This window comes from Pochonia chlamydosporia, chromosome 6, assembly GCF_001653235.2.
Source record: "Pochonia chlamydosporia 170 chromosome 6, whole genome shotgun sequence".
NCBI classification, from domain to species: Eukaryota; Fungi; Ascomycota; class Sordariomycetes; order Hypocreales; family Clavicipitaceae; genus Pochonia; species Pochonia chlamydosporia.
Window position 1 is genome coordinate 2,381,052 of NC_035795.1, and position 14,847 is coordinate 2,395,898.

General features: G+C 47.0%; 3 protein-coding genes across 3 annotated transcripts; all 3 read right to left on the reverse strand.

The window, feature by feature from the left end:
- Positions 1 to 915: 915 nt before the first annotated feature.
- On the reverse strand, positions 916 to 4,807 carry VFPPC_16402 (ankyrin repeat domain-containing protein; the record flags this gene model as incomplete). The annotated part of the gene is made up of 3 exons (XM_018294155.1): positions 916 to 2,947; positions 3,014 to 3,776; positions 3,829 to 4,807. The coding sequence occupies 3 exons, from the start codon at positions 4,805 to 4,807 to the stop codon at positions 916 to 918; spliced, it is 3,774 nt and encodes a 1,257-aa protein (XP_018140508.1).
- Positions 4,808 to 7,742: 2,935 nt separating this feature from the next.
- On the reverse strand, positions 7,743 to 8,308 carry VFPPC_18047 (glutathione-dependent formaldehyde-activating enzyme domain-containing protein; the record flags this gene model as incomplete). The annotated part of the gene is made up of 2 exons (XM_022429707.1): positions 7,743 to 7,826; positions 7,955 to 8,308. 2 exons carry the CDS (start codon positions 8,306 to 8,308, stop codon positions 7,743 to 7,745), a joined length of 438 nt encoding a protein of 145 aa, XP_022285267.1.
- Positions 8,309 to 10,891: 2,583 nt separating this feature from the next.
- On the reverse strand, positions 10,892 to 12,154 carry VFPPC_08848 (ligninase H2 precursor; the record flags this gene model as incomplete). Its single annotated transcript, XM_018287483.1, has 3 exons — positions 10,892 to 10,987; positions 11,083 to 11,495; positions 11,596 to 12,154. The coding sequence occupies 3 exons, from the start codon at positions 12,152 to 12,154 to the stop codon at positions 10,892 to 10,894; spliced, it is 1,068 nt and encodes a 355-aa protein (XP_018140507.1).
- Positions 12,155 to 14,847: the final 2,693 nt, after the last annotated feature.

Consider the following 14,847-nt stretch of genomic DNA (forward strand, 5'->3'; position numbering starts at 1 on the left):
AGCCCCCAGGTGTGAGCAATTCCGCCCACATAATATAAAGCAACCAGAGAACGGGTTGTCCGAAAATTTAATAAGGATGTATGGACTGAGTTAACAAAAGGGCCGGATGCTATGGAGTCGTATGTGAGAGAACGGATAGAGTAGGTTGCAGAGGAGATTGCCTGGATGTCTCATGTAACCGCGCCTTTAATGCAAGCTTCATTCTGAATGTAAAGGGTCTGCTATGGTACTGTATTTATTCTAGAAACTAAAATATACATTCGCTTCTACATTAGAACAAGTAGTGCAATCTCCAAGTGCTAAAATAATTACGGGTTGTACTTGCTAACAATTTAGTCAACGCGTCTACGAATATAATTAGATCTTGGCAAAGCTGATACGTCCACTCGCATTGTTGGCAGGCGGCCAGCGTTGAGTACCGTTGCGACCGACATGTCCGCCATTTAGTCTCTGCAATAATGTTCGGCTCAGGTAGGTTACGCCGTTACATGCACTCCAGTATAAACCTAGCTACAGTGAACTAGGGAATAAAGCCTAAATGCCAAAAAAGTCCTGTAATCCGGCTGCACCTCTAGCTTGGAGGAGAAGTTCGACTTGATTGTGCCCTTTCTCTGTAGCCCACCATAACGGTGTTTGATAAGAACTGCTCATCAAATCAACTTCGGCGCCCCTATCTAGTAATAGCTAGACGGTAGCTTCACGACCATTTCGGAGGCCCACGATACCTGCTGTCTCTCGAGTTCAATTTAACGCCTTCATCAAGTAGCAGCTTAACGATAGCTTTATGACCATTTCTGGGGGCCCGTGAGAGCGATCCTAACTGTAGCTATCCTCTGACTTAACTTTAGCACCTTTATCAATTAGCAGCTTAACAATAGCTTTATAACCTTTCTTATCGGCCAGTAAGAGCGGCGTCTAACTATTACTGTCTCTTGAGTCCACTTTAGCGCCTTTATCAAGTAGCAGCTTAACGATAGCTTTATGACCATTCCTAGCGGCTCGCGAGAGCGGCGTCTGACCATTACTGTCCCCTAACTTAACTTTAGCGCCTTTGTCTAGTAGCAGCTTAACGATAGCTTTATGACCCTTCTCGGCGGCTAATAAGAGCGGCGTCTGACCGAAGCTGTCCCCCAACTTAACGTTAGCGCCTTTATATAGTAGCAGCTTAACGATAGCTTTATGACCATTCCCGGCGGCTAATAAGAGCGGCGTCTGACCGAAGCTGTCCCCCAACTTAACGTTAGCGCCTTTATCTAGTAGCAGCTTAACGATAGCTTTATGACCATTCCCGGCGGCCCATAAGAGCGGCGTTCGACTATTAATATCCCCTGACTTAACTTTAGCGCCTCTATCTAGTAACAGTTTAACGATAGCTTTATGACCATTCCTGGCGGCCCATAAGAGCGGCGTCTGACTATTACTGTCCCCCAAATTGACTTTAGCGCCTTTGTCTAGTAGCAGTTTAACGATAGCTTCATGACCATTCCCGGCAGCCCACAAGAGCGGCGTCTGACCGTAGCGGTCCCCCGACTTAACTTCGGCGCCTTTATCAATTAGTAGCTTGACGATGGCGTTATAACCTTTCTCGGCGGCCGATAAGAGCGGTGTCCGACCATACTCGCTGTCCTTCAAGTCGACATCGGCGCCTTTGTCTAGTAGTAGTCCGACCATGGCTTCATGACCATTCTCAGCGGCCACTGAGAGCGGCATCTTACCATACCGACTCCTTGAGTCAGTTTTAGCACCGCCGTCTAGTAGCAGCTTGACGATAGCTTCATGACCATTTTCGGTGGCCCACAAGAGCGGCGTCTCACCTTTGCAGTCTATTGGGTCGACTTTAGCGCCCTTATATAGTAGCAGCTTGACGACAGCTTCATGACCATTCTTAGCGGCCCACGAGAGCGGCGTCCGACCATACCTGCTGTCCTTCAAGTCGACATCGGCGCCTTTGTCTATCAGCAGCTTGACAATGACATTGTGCCCAAAATATGACGCTCCCATGAGACTCGTAAACTTGGTAGTCCGCATACGTGTGGCTTTCCAGTAGATCCCAAACCAAGCTGAAAAGCTCTCCGAATTTGGATCAGATATTTCCAAAGCGGACGATATTATGCCATCGTCGTCCATGATATTGGCTTCGCGGAAATGAGAAGCCCAATTTTTGGCCGAGTATTCTAAGAAGGCAGGATTATCGACGGAGAAGTTATTGTCGAAGAAGTCATCGCCAGGGAAGCTATCATGGGAGGTGGTAATGAAACTATCGTCGGAGGTAATAAAACTATCGTCGGAGGTAATGAAACTATCGTCGGAGGAGCCGTAGTTAAGAAAACTATTGTGGGAATGGCCGGTTTCCGCTGTCGGATCTATCGGAAGGCTAACGTTGGAGTTGAATAAGCTCAGATAGAGCACGCAGAGCTTTGCAAGAACGGCATGTGCCTGGTGCATACTAATGGAATGACGCCAGTGTAGCTCTGACGGAGTATTTGTACGCAGTGATGATTCGGCGAGGAGAAACTCGCGAGCAGTCTGATGAAGGAAATAAATCTTGCTATGGTGAATTGAGACGAACAAGCCACACCAAGACCTAAGGCGCGACTTAAAGTCGTCTTCATTCTCGAGGTCAAGGTCGTGAATGGCCTGTGATGTCTCATCTAAGTTCACGGCAATGTTCATTTCCGCGAGTGTTAGCGGACGACTCGCTGCTAAGATAATACTTAGGACTTTCCGAACCATTGGATCTTCGTTAGATTTGCTAAGGATTTTCTCATATGCTTCATTAATAGTCCCCGGAAGCAATGCAATAGTTGACTTAACTCCCCTTATCGTCTTTTTAAACGTTTCTTTCTCTAAGTAGTCGAACACGATATATACCCAGAGATAAGTGCGGTGAGTAGTCTCTAATAGTTTTTTCGCTAAATAGCTCTTAATCTTTGGTGAGAGACTCTTCCTATCTGAGAGTTAATTAGTCTTATATATAATGACCTGATTTACTTCCTTGCTGATGGCTTCTGACTCTTCCTCTCCCGGGATGCGAATATTTGGAAAAGCTTTTAATAAGCTATAGAAATTAGACATAATTTGGGCATATGGGCGACTTGTTAGAAGATATTTCAACTTGCTATGGCCGAACTTGAGATTGCGGCATTGCCTCTCCACATTTAGTACTAGGGCCTTAAGCTCTGATGCGGCACATTCGTCTAAGGCGTCAAGGACAATTATCACAGATCCTGCTTGGGGATCTTTAATAGCTTCTCGCAGAACCTTCCACAGAGACTCTGTGGAGTTGATTAAACCTTGCCTATCCTTGTGATATTGTGCCATAGCGTGCCTGATTAATATTGGCTTCTTCTCGAAGAGTTGGTGAAGTAGAGCACAAAGCGCTTGCCGGGTGGTATTCTGGTCCTGGTCCTTAAAGAAGAAGTAGCATATAGAGGCCGATTGTGGTAGGGCGTGATCGATTAAGTACTTGGCCAATACTGACTTTCCACAACCAGGATCTGCCGATACCAACAAAGGGCCAGAGTCTTGCTTTAACCACTGTTGGAAGTGTTCATGATGTAGGAACCATAAGCACGTATCTTCCACCCTATCTTCCACTCGATCTTTATACCACTCGTATGTAGCGTCCTTACTACCAGTTGTGAGGCGGAAAAGCTGATGACACTTTCGTTCTTCTTCGGATAGTTTCTCTTTACGTCTTGCTTTAGCTTGATTTTCGTGGACTTGAAGGTGCTGTTTAGCAACAGCAACATGCTCCTCTGCTAATTTATGGAGATCTATACGTGAATCAGCATATAGTTTAGTCTAATTCGCAGATGGTAGATTTACCAGGCATGACGTCGGTGATCTTTTTCTCAGCTTCCACTTTATTTGGAGGTATCCGACTGAGCAAATCTTTTGCATACGCAGCAGCCACCATTGCTGCGTAACCCTGCCATTCCTTGTTCTTATGGGAATCTGCGTAGTCACAAATACCACGAATAACCACACACGGAAAGGGATTCATTATCCCTGCTGCCTCCATCTCAAAACACAAGACAGCCTTCTCCTTCGCTAGCTTGTCTCGAATAGTTGCGTCCTTCATTAACTGGTTTGCAGATGCAATTATACCATAGTGGATGGCAGGGTTATCCTCGTTTTCCGTCCGTGGCCCCCGTAACACTAAATTCGATGGTTCAGCGGCACAGGAATCTGTGCAACCACATGCGTCATGTGTAACTTTGGCTTTAAACAGCCTATCTGTTTCTGGCGCAGGGCGCTTGTATTTCTTTTCTAGCCTGGGGTTTTTCTCCAGAATTGCGTTAATGGTTGCTTCAAGTCGATGACCTTTTCTTTCATACTGAGCTTGAATTCCTATCATGGCAGTTCGCAGGCTTATTGGCGGCTGGTTTAATATCCGCGTGTAGTGAAAAGCGTGGCCCTGAATAGCTTTGCCAAAGTCATACCCGAATACTCCGCTCTCACCGTCGCGAGGTGCGCTGACCACAATATCACCCAGGCGAATATCGTGCTTTGAACTTGGTGCGCCGCCACCAATACCAACCATCAGACCTATCCTAACATTGGGAAAGCTGTGGAGCATATGCGTCGCTACATTAGCTGCAGAAGACGTTCCATACTCACCATCCGGCAGCACAGCGATGACCACGTTATGCTTCCCAAGTCTTCCCAGTGTATAGTCATTAGTATCGTTCGTAGATATAAAGTCTGGTGGGTTGTGTTCGTCGTCTAGAAGCTCTTGTGCGGCAACATACTCGGTCCCTAAAGCGCATATCCAACCAACAGTGTAGTCACCCGGATTCGACATGATTGCAAAGAACTGAACCTCATGTATTATTCCAAAAAATCCTCCTAGGGCACTGGATATTAATATCCGCGAGATTCACAGGAGAGGGGTTGGGGTTCAAGTCAGGCTATGCTTGTGGGTGATTCGTTAGAATACGCGCCGAAGCAATTTCTGCCTGGGAAGGCAATGCTACCAACACACATGGCTAGCACAGCCTTCTAACCAACGTTGCCAGCCTTCTTGCATGCTGGTGCAGGAGAAAACTCGACGCCAACCACATCCGCTGCACTTTGACGGCCAATTGAACAAGCCTTGACCCTGTAAGCAGCTGGGGGAAAGCGCTGTGAGGTGTGGTTGTAACCAGCAGTTGGGCTCTGTTCCGCCGATCACGGCACCATCCGTTTTCCAACGCATTGACGTAAAATACGGCGGCAAACCGTAAGCCTCCCACACCAGCTCTCGGTTCTCTATCCTCCAGAAACGGACGCCACATCCTCTAAAATGGAGGCGCACTCCTCCATATCTGGAGGCATTGAAACCCCGGAGAAGAGTTTGACGGATCCAGATTTGTCATGCGGCTATGGTCGTATGTGACAAACTGCGTAGCAAAATTAGCTTATAGCTGACAGATTGAATTAGAGGGGTAGTAACCATAGGCACAGTATTTTGTTCCAAAAGGACCAGACATGACGGCATAAAACATCAAGATCACTGGCACTTCTGTCCATCACCTGATGGCTAAATGACTTTCCACAGCGTAATTTATCCTGTGGTTTAAGGCGGAGCATTTAGGCTCCTTAACTGCGCTCTGTAGGAACATGGGTTCCCTAATGCGGTGAGCTTATCGCCACAATGTCAAACGTTTCAAGTAGTATTTATGCGCGCGTAATGGATAATTTGCCGTATACAGATGTTAGACCAAGGCTATCTTATCACGTGAGCTAGGATATTGGTTAGAAACGTTAATATTTCGGGTAACTTGTCAGTAAAGGTATCCAATGTTCATTATCCCTGGCCAATGTTCTATGCCGACTCTATTTTAGCTTAACAACAGGCTGTTGAGCGGCGTTGTGAGAGAAGTGTAGATATTTGATGTCTTTCTCCGCCTTAGAACTAATAGGCTGTTGAGGGCCAACGACACGTGACCCCCTCCTTGTCTAGCTCTCTGACAGCCCTCCATAGCCTAGCTAGCTTCATCATCATACACATCTTGCTTTTCATCTAGGTCACCCTTTGTGTGTGCCCCTTGTGAGATCGTCTGTCACATCACCAGTCACCTAGCTCTGTCTCCGGCGACCTCACAAGGAATTCGTGCCATCTAGTGATGGCCCACTCGTAAAGATGGAGTAGCTGTGGTTGGAGTGTCGTTGGAAATGCGCCATCAAGGCCATATTGTCCCGCGCTGGAACGGTCGGTGACCGCTTTGCCAAGCGAAAACTACATTGCGGTCTGCCTTCTCTCCTCTATCGTTAAATCTGTTAAAAGGCTCGTGTACCTCTCGCACATGCTTTTCCGATATGCCGATACAAAGTTAACGAAAGAGTTGCGAGTTAACTGCGTGCTTCTATACTTTTAATGTAGCTTTCTTGAGAATCATAGTTAATCTCTCTGTCAGCCAAGGCTTACTCCCTAGTGGTATATCCATGCGGAAAAGGAGAGGCAAGTGCTCGCCAACCTTCTGTGATCCCGAAACACTTTCCCGATATAGCATCTTTGTGACGACCGGGGTTCCCAAGGGATAAACCAGGCGAGGTTTTTGTTGGCAGAAACACTAGAGCAGTTAATCTAAGCGGTTAAATGTTACGTTGGTAATAGGTCGTAGACTGTAACCAGTAATTAGCACAGTTACTTAAAGTGTATACTTAGGATCGTGCTTAATAATTATGGTTAAAAGCTAAGGACTAAGAGCTATCTAAGGAAGAGAAAATTTACAGTGCCTATATACTACAAGAATCTTCGTAGCTCGTTAGGATTACCTTATTGCTCCCGGTAATTCTAGTAATCTAACTTGTTAGATTACTGTTTATTTTCCTTCTTTAACAGGTTATCCGTACCTATTTTGGGTGGTTATACCGTGCCCAGAGCCCCCTTTTCCACCTTGTTAAACAGACAACCCAACTGCCAAAATTGTAGTCACACAGACCAACAGAAAACACGTAACTATTCAACAGAATCACAATAGCGGCCAACAATGATGCCAAAGCTAAGCTACGATAAGACTGGCCATGCCAAAACCAGTCTTAACCGATGGACGCCAACCGAAGCTGCGTACAACACTGAGGTATGCCGGCCGCTGTTCTGAATCCCTGCTGGAGCTGCAGACGGGGGATATAGGTTCGTTGGCCACGGTCCTACCCAGCAAGCAACTCGAGCACCGGGGGTTGGAGCTGACCAACCAACTACACGAATAAAGGATCCTCCAGCCATGGTCCTAGGCAAAAGACAAGAAGGACTTAGCACGGCGACGATGGGCCAAGTCTTTCTGAATGATGATAGCAGTGTGAAGCTAGATGCGTGTAGTGACTTAGCATTGCTATTCTAGAATAGCAGCATATGTTGCTCACGTAGATGGTGGGAGCCATTTTCCAGTGCAGGTTTATTATGTACTGTCAGGATTTACAACTAGGCCCTGCAAAAAGGAAATGCCGCATTTCCACAAGAGAAGTTGCTAATTGATACCTGTAGCCTCTTATATAGTGTACCTATATTTTTATCCGTTGACACGTACGGTCTCAATCAAGTAGCCTTATCCTCTTATTCTCTTCAAACAGCTCCTGATTAAATAGACTACATACAAAGTGCCCACAAGTCTCTGCAATGCCTCCATATTGTACGGTTCACCCGAGGTAGGCCTCCTGCAATCATGACCTCACTGTTCCATTGCTCACGCCGTACTACTGATGAACAGACTCTTTTGTTTTATTGTCGCCTTATAACTGAATGTCTAGTCGTCCTGTCAGTTATATTCTGGCTGGTAGTTCCTTCCATCCGCGGGATACAAATTTAGTCTTGTGATGTCAATGCCCTGGATGATTCGCGCCTGTATTTCTGTTAGCGTTTCCTGTCTGGCCCAGTGGCTGTAGTACCAGACTTTATTCCCCCTCTTTTTCCAATGCCGAGAAGTTTGGCAGAGGTGTGCTTTATAGACTAGAAGCTTACATTGATAGCAATAATATCTCCCTTTTTGTTACTTCCCATGAAATCTATGCCAATGCTTGTGCCGCAAACTCCACAGAACTTATGATCGCGGCTTTTTGACGCGAAGCGGTAGTTTCGTAGGTCTTCCCAACCGCAGACATATTCAATGTCAGTTCTAAAAACATAGAGCAATAGATAGCCGTTTTTAAGGCAGATGGAGCAATTACACGCTGCCACTGGCGCAGCCTTTTCAATGGACGCGCTTTCTAGAGGTTCATGAGAAATCTTGAATGATGTAGCACCGCAATGGCAACTGCACGAGTACCAAACGCTTCCTGTCTCGGCTGCCGATTCGGCCAGTGCGTCGTCATCTGGTTTCGGCATGTTAATGGACAGGACTAGATGACGATGAAAGCTATCAATCAACAAGCACACGGGTGGTCTTGGAAAAAAGAAGCCTCAACTTCTTGTAAGAGTGACATAGGACAAGTTATAGGGGTTGGGAGCTGAGTGTTCAACTGAACCAATAATTCTCTCTGGGGTTATCAAAGGTCCTTGGTTCTCTGGAGCCTAGATGCCCGACAGAGCGCTCCTTTATAGGGCTGGGGGCAACTGGCCTGTTGGTGGCTGCCCAATGCTTCCAAATCCGGCGTTGCCATCTCCCTGCTTGTGTCTGGTAACGCTGTTGACTAACAGCACATTCCGACACTTCACATCTCATTCTCCCAACTGTTAGCTTGTATTATATCATCAGCATCTCTCATCAGGCAAAACACCGCTTTGCCTGCGTCTAGTATAGAGACATAGTCGATGGCATCGCTAGCTATTTTACACACAGCCTTGCTAGCCTTTTTGATGCTTTGTTGTTGCACAGCGCGCCGGTATTCGGACCCCCGCTTGATGTCCTCATGCCCTTGCTCTGTTCAACCACTCACAAACCTGCTATAACGTTGCAGCACATGTGCGAAAAGGGTCTGGTAGTCGATCATCGCCGTTCCAGCGCCAGGACTGTGTGATGCTCAAGAGCTACCCCGCCGGTTACCCGGACTCGGTTATCAGTTTACCGTGTTGAGTAGCATCGTGTGTTGGGCATCCCTAGTGAGGCCGCCGGGGAGACAAGGTTCCTATGCTTATGCTTTACATATAAGCAAGCTTCACAAGTATTAGCTTAGTGATCCGTTTCCGTGCGGAGTGCCAGACGCGTAGCCAGGTGGCTGGCAGGAAGCCCCATCCCACCGTTGCTCGGCTCTAGCAAACCTCAATGGCCACGGTGAGCCTTGGGAGCGCCCCTTGCTGTACCACAGAGAAAACCAATTCAGTCGCAAAAGAGAAACCAGAAGACTGTATTTTGCACATTGCTGAGCTAGATTCATGTGTTTGAGCGTGCGTGAACAGACATGAACCCTTGGTCGTTATGCTCGCTTTTGTAATGAGTAATAGTGCCACTAGCAGGCTTTCTTTGCTACTGTTCGAAGCAATTAGAGTTTTGTGTTTCGTAGTGGGTGTAATGCCAGATATGAATGACAAGGGCAGTTTGTCTGATGGAAGTATTTCTCCATTTGTGGTCTGATGCCTTTACAAACCGAGACTCGGTTGCATGATACTCTGTAGTGCGTCGCAGGGACGGTCTACACCTGAGGTTCTAAGTAGCAGAAATTTGGACCGCGACAGTAGAGGGAAGTCGCTAAGATAGAGACATGGATTGTTATTATTAGTAACACTAACACTAATCGCGATACCCACCAGACACCTTGTTAGGGCAAAAGCAAGCTGAAAAGAACCAAGTCAAGGCCAAGTAGCAAAATAGGATCTCGCCAGTTACACCAGGAGCATGTTGGGCCTCAATTGTCATTCTATGGGGGCTTGCATATATAAGCCTGCAGCTAACTGGATGACTGCCCCCTATATATGTAAACTTACACTTTGTGCTTCTTGCATAGGCGCTGACGCGCATGAAATTAAAATTGGTATGCCTCTGGCGCTAGTTAGACTTAACCGGCTGCATATTCTACGGCCCGCTAGCGTTAAGGATGCTGGCTATTGGCCAGAACATTAAAGGCTAGTGCTAAACTGGAGATAATTAGGGGTAAAGTAATAGTTACGGGGGCCAGGTGCCTGTTTTGTGAGGAAAGAAGTAGCTTCTAGGTGTATAGCTGGTGCTGATCCTCACCATGCTATACGGAGGCAAACTGTAATGCTCCTACACTAACACTAGGTTTGCTGTCCTCAAGAAATAGTCACTATATCCTCTATTTCTAGAAGTATACTTCTCTAATTTTGGAGGTATTTAAACCTCAGAGAAGGGCTTAACGGGATCCAGATTTGTCATGCGGCTGTGGTTGTATGTGGAAGACTGTGTAGCAAAATTAGCTTATAGCTGACAGATTGAATTAGAGGGTGTAATGGCAGGGACAGTATTTTGTTCCGAGCATGACGATAGAATTCTTCCAGAACGCCCGTCAATTTGATGAGCGACTCTGCCCCCGTGCTGCTTCTGGTCTTGGAGACCCAGTTAACGCTTGTGGTCCAGATGTCCATTGAGTGTTGTGATTCAGTGGGCGCACTTACCATCAACCCCAGTTGTCATCTTTGCCGTTAATTCCAGTCAATCACAGTTACTTTTACAATCAGCTATTCAGTCATTTTTTGCAATTATTATAAGGCTTATTGCGGTTTCTACCTGATTTTCGGATGCGAGCTAAGGTGCCACCATACCCATACCAGCAAAGTTTCAAGTCATACCCATCCTGCCTAAGTAGCCTGAGTCAGATGTACAGCATAAAATAGGGTCGAACATGCTTATCATTAAGTTTGCTATGTAGATTGCTATAAAGGACGATAGAAAGGGGGACCAGTTTCGGCATTTCTACCTTTATGTGTCTCTAGCAACTACATGTACCAGCAACGGTAACCCAAATCTACCAACTAGAATTCTACCATGCAATAGCTACGGCAATCCGCGGCCGTCTACGAAGGCAGCGGTAGTACCTTTGTGCATTCAGTTAATTCGTTAATATTATAAACCCCCAACAAACTCAGTCGTATGTACGCCGTGGCGTAGGCCTAGTGAAGAGTCAGAACATAAACACGAAACCACAACAGCTTTTTTTTTCCTTTTTTTGCCGACACGGCGAGGTGAGGTGTGTCTCTCTACATACCCTATTCCAACCAATCTGGCCCAGGATGGGCAGGCTAAACGCTTTCCAAGTCAAGAAAGTCCTGGGATCTTTAGATAGAGCAATATCGCTCTTGAATCTAAGTATCTCCTGAGGAGGAAACCATTTTGTTGTTTCGCCGTAGAACTTGACGTCCCAAATTCCAGGCGTGCTATCCTGAGGGGCTCCATCGCGGCCGGGATCAACAAAGTGCTGGGTGCTGGTAGTATGAGCTCCAACCAGAGCTACAAGCTCATTAGCGCTAATCGTTTTATTTGAAAAGAGGGAAATGAGAAAGTCTGCCGAGTCGGTTTCCTTTGGAAGAAGGCCGTCTGGTGCTGGGTTCGGGTTGTCTTGGCGTCCGACAAATGTGCGGACACGAGGTCCAAGGGGACAGACGACAGTCGCAACGTTGGCTGGAAAGATTTGTTAGACAAATGTATCGAGAAGAGATATTTCTTTTTGGGGCCACAATCTCTCTGTATCAGGTTTCTTGTCATGTGTTGTGTGACTTACCGCCCATTTGGATTAGATCCGCCATACTGACACCGTAAGACTTATACTTTTCGTACCAACTCCGCATCTGGTTGCAACCAACTTCCATTCCTTTGTTAGCCACCCGGTCATAGCATTCGTTTGCTAGGACTAAAGATCCGTCTGCGCCGCCACCCTTCCCAGTATGCAAGGACCACGCTCCCGCATCGTGGAATCCCATACGAACGGCCTCCCTAGCAAGGCTATTGCATTGCCCTCCCTTCTCAATCATCATAGACTTCATTTCATCTGCAATGTGTTTCCATATGCAGCATTTGTCACGAGCACACTCAGCAGAGTCTAGGGCCGGAACCGAGCCAGTGTAAGCCGTTCTTTTGTCTTGGGGATCTCCATTGCCTTGCAAGATGCTCTTGATAAGTTTACCAGTAGGGGTTAGCTTGCTCTCCTCGAGAGTGTCCAAGTCACCAGGTAGCCTTTTAAGGTTCGGGTCGTTTTGTACGCGCGGCACGAGGAGGTCGCCCATGCCTCGAAACGCGCTGACCATAGATATGGCAGAGAGCGTAATGACGGGTGCCTTCATATTGCAAGCTCGCGAATCACACAATGATTCCAATAAGAGTAAAAGGCTGATTTTGAAGGAAAGAATGTGATACCTATAAGAACTTGATGATTCTCTGCGTTTGGAGCATTGACGAGAATTGGTTTTCAGCGAAGCAGGGCGCAACTCTGAGGTTTATATGTACACTGAGACAACCTCGCTTCCAATGTTGTCTCTACAAGCTGTTTCTGGCCAAAAGAGCTTCTGGCATACCACTAATGCAGATATGTCATAGCACCAACTGCTGAACAGCAATAATATACAGACCCCTGATACAAGGCGACGGTAGGGCAATCGGAGGTTATTGGACTGCATCCAAGTCCCCGCAATGTGAGATGGCAATCCTGCTGAGCAGATTCTTTTTGGAGACAGAGGCTGAATTATGCGATTGGTTTAGCGCTATTGATACTTGCATCTAATGCGCAGTTTACGGTGAACTCATATTAACTCGAGGAATACGTCTGCCGCGATTGGCTGTTTATGGCAAGCCGTCAACGTGCCAGTTGCGACGGTGAGACGCGATGCTAATTGAGGCCGCAGCGGGTTGAATGTTATACGTGTATCTTTTCACAATGTGGCCGGGGTCCCGGCTTTTACCACACCGGGAATACGGTCAGGGTGGTAGCTATCCGAAATGTCAATCTATGGTCAACCAGTTGAATTCTCAACGTAAGATGCCTTAAAGGGACAAGTCCACTGTCGGTGCAAAAAAAAAAAAACTAGCAAGCCATCAGACAACTACTTGCGAACATCGACTTGCAACTGTGAAACAACTCCGCGAACAAGACAAGATGATTCAATGTTGAGAAAAAGTCTGGTAGGCCAGACTCGCCTCGCCAGCGGACAACGACTTTCTATTTCGGCTGCGCGACGGGACCTGACTCATCGGCTTCCGTCTCCCAGGTTCAAGGATGATGTGATGCACATGAACATCTGGAGTCCGCGCCCAGATATTCAACGAATGTTGCTAGACGAATTGCTTGGCGGGTCGGGATTTCGCTTGGATGCGTAGGTGGTTCGACCCATTGACTTTATAGATTTAATAAATTAAGTTTCAGGCAAAAGTCCATCCCTGTCCTTCACTTACATCTAAAGAGCGCAGTCAGAGCACCATGACGAGTCCAGTAAAGCCAACAACGCTTTGAGCACCTTTTACTGCCAAGCCCACCAGACATCTCTCTATTTGCTCTCCCGCCTGTGCTGTATCTCTCGTGTCGCTTTTCAGCCGCTTAAGTCTTGTTACGCTTGCTGCGCCTAGCAGCGCTCGCAGAAATGGAGCTTGAGCTTGAGCCTATTCTTGAAACCATTTTTATCGTCCTAAGCTATATCGCTATGCCTTGTTTCTGGGCCGAGACTCTAGTCTTGACTCTTCTGGATCCTCGGGCTCCCCACATCGACGAGCTTTCGTATGTTTCCTCGGGATGATACCGTCCCCAACTACCCGACGACTGAAGCATATGGCTTTGGTCTCCTGACTATCCTGCTCATACCTAATTTTGTCTCCCGTGATCGATCTAGCCCATGCGTGGAATTCTTGGTAAAGTTTGCTCGCGTCTGGCTGGCGGCTGCTTGGGTGAATATGGCAAGATCCCAGTTAATGACTGACTATTGCCTATGGACATTTTCCCTCAAAGTTGGAGGTGTCATGCTCATCTTGTAACGCGACGAGCCTCACTGTTGTGTCATGAATGCCGGCACCGCCTACTTCATGGGAACTGCCCGGAATGGATGAGTCTGCTCTGATGAAGGAATTCTAGTCTCATTCGCGTGGCGCTGCTGGAATTTTTGGAACTAGCGTAACTGTAAGAAGTTGGGTAAAATGGTAAAGAACCGTTGAAGAGCTGTTTATCTCTTTGTTACTTTCACCCTTTAGCAGAACCATCTATGACCATGACTGAATGCCTCACGTCGAGGGTCAAGTATGCCATGAGGCAAACAGTATTAATTTAACGCACACTTGTCATTTTTCTTCATCAGGATACGTGTAGCGACATTGCAAACTCTAAATGCAAAGAATTGCCTCCACCTAAAATATCTCGCGCATTGTCTCGAATGGTCACGGTGATATCACCAGCATTCTCCAGTTCTGTCACCATGCCAATTCCTGTGCCCGCCCAAATGCAGGCAACATCCCCCACAGGAGCTTTGTAGGGATCGGAGTTGCCACTAGCTTTATTTACGTTTGTTGCAATCTCGTCAATCGACATGCCGGACTTGTAATGGTTGTAAGTCGCGCCCCTTGCGCAACTCTATCATATTCTTGTGGCCAGAAATTGCGGCGTCTAATATCATCAAAATACACGTGAGCATACGGTTGTCCTTCCGTGATCAGCCGTTGAAAATTTTTCTTCCCGAACATTATTGTCAAAAGCAGGCCAATTTGGCGACTGGGTATCTTGTTCCCATGACTACGCCCGATGCTCCAAGGAGTATAGCTGCAGCGGCGATTCCCCCATCCATCATACCACCAGCTGCGGTCAGTGGAAGGTTAGGAATGCCGTCCTGCTCAAGGGCATCAACGACTCCAGGAACAAGGGTGATGAGAGTTGCACCATGAAATTGACCATGGCCACCAGCATCTTTGCCTTGAAAGACCAGGGCATCTGGTTGAGTAATTCTAATTTTTCAGTACCAAGAGGTCTAATCGTCCTGGAAAGCGAGCTCTACGGAATCAC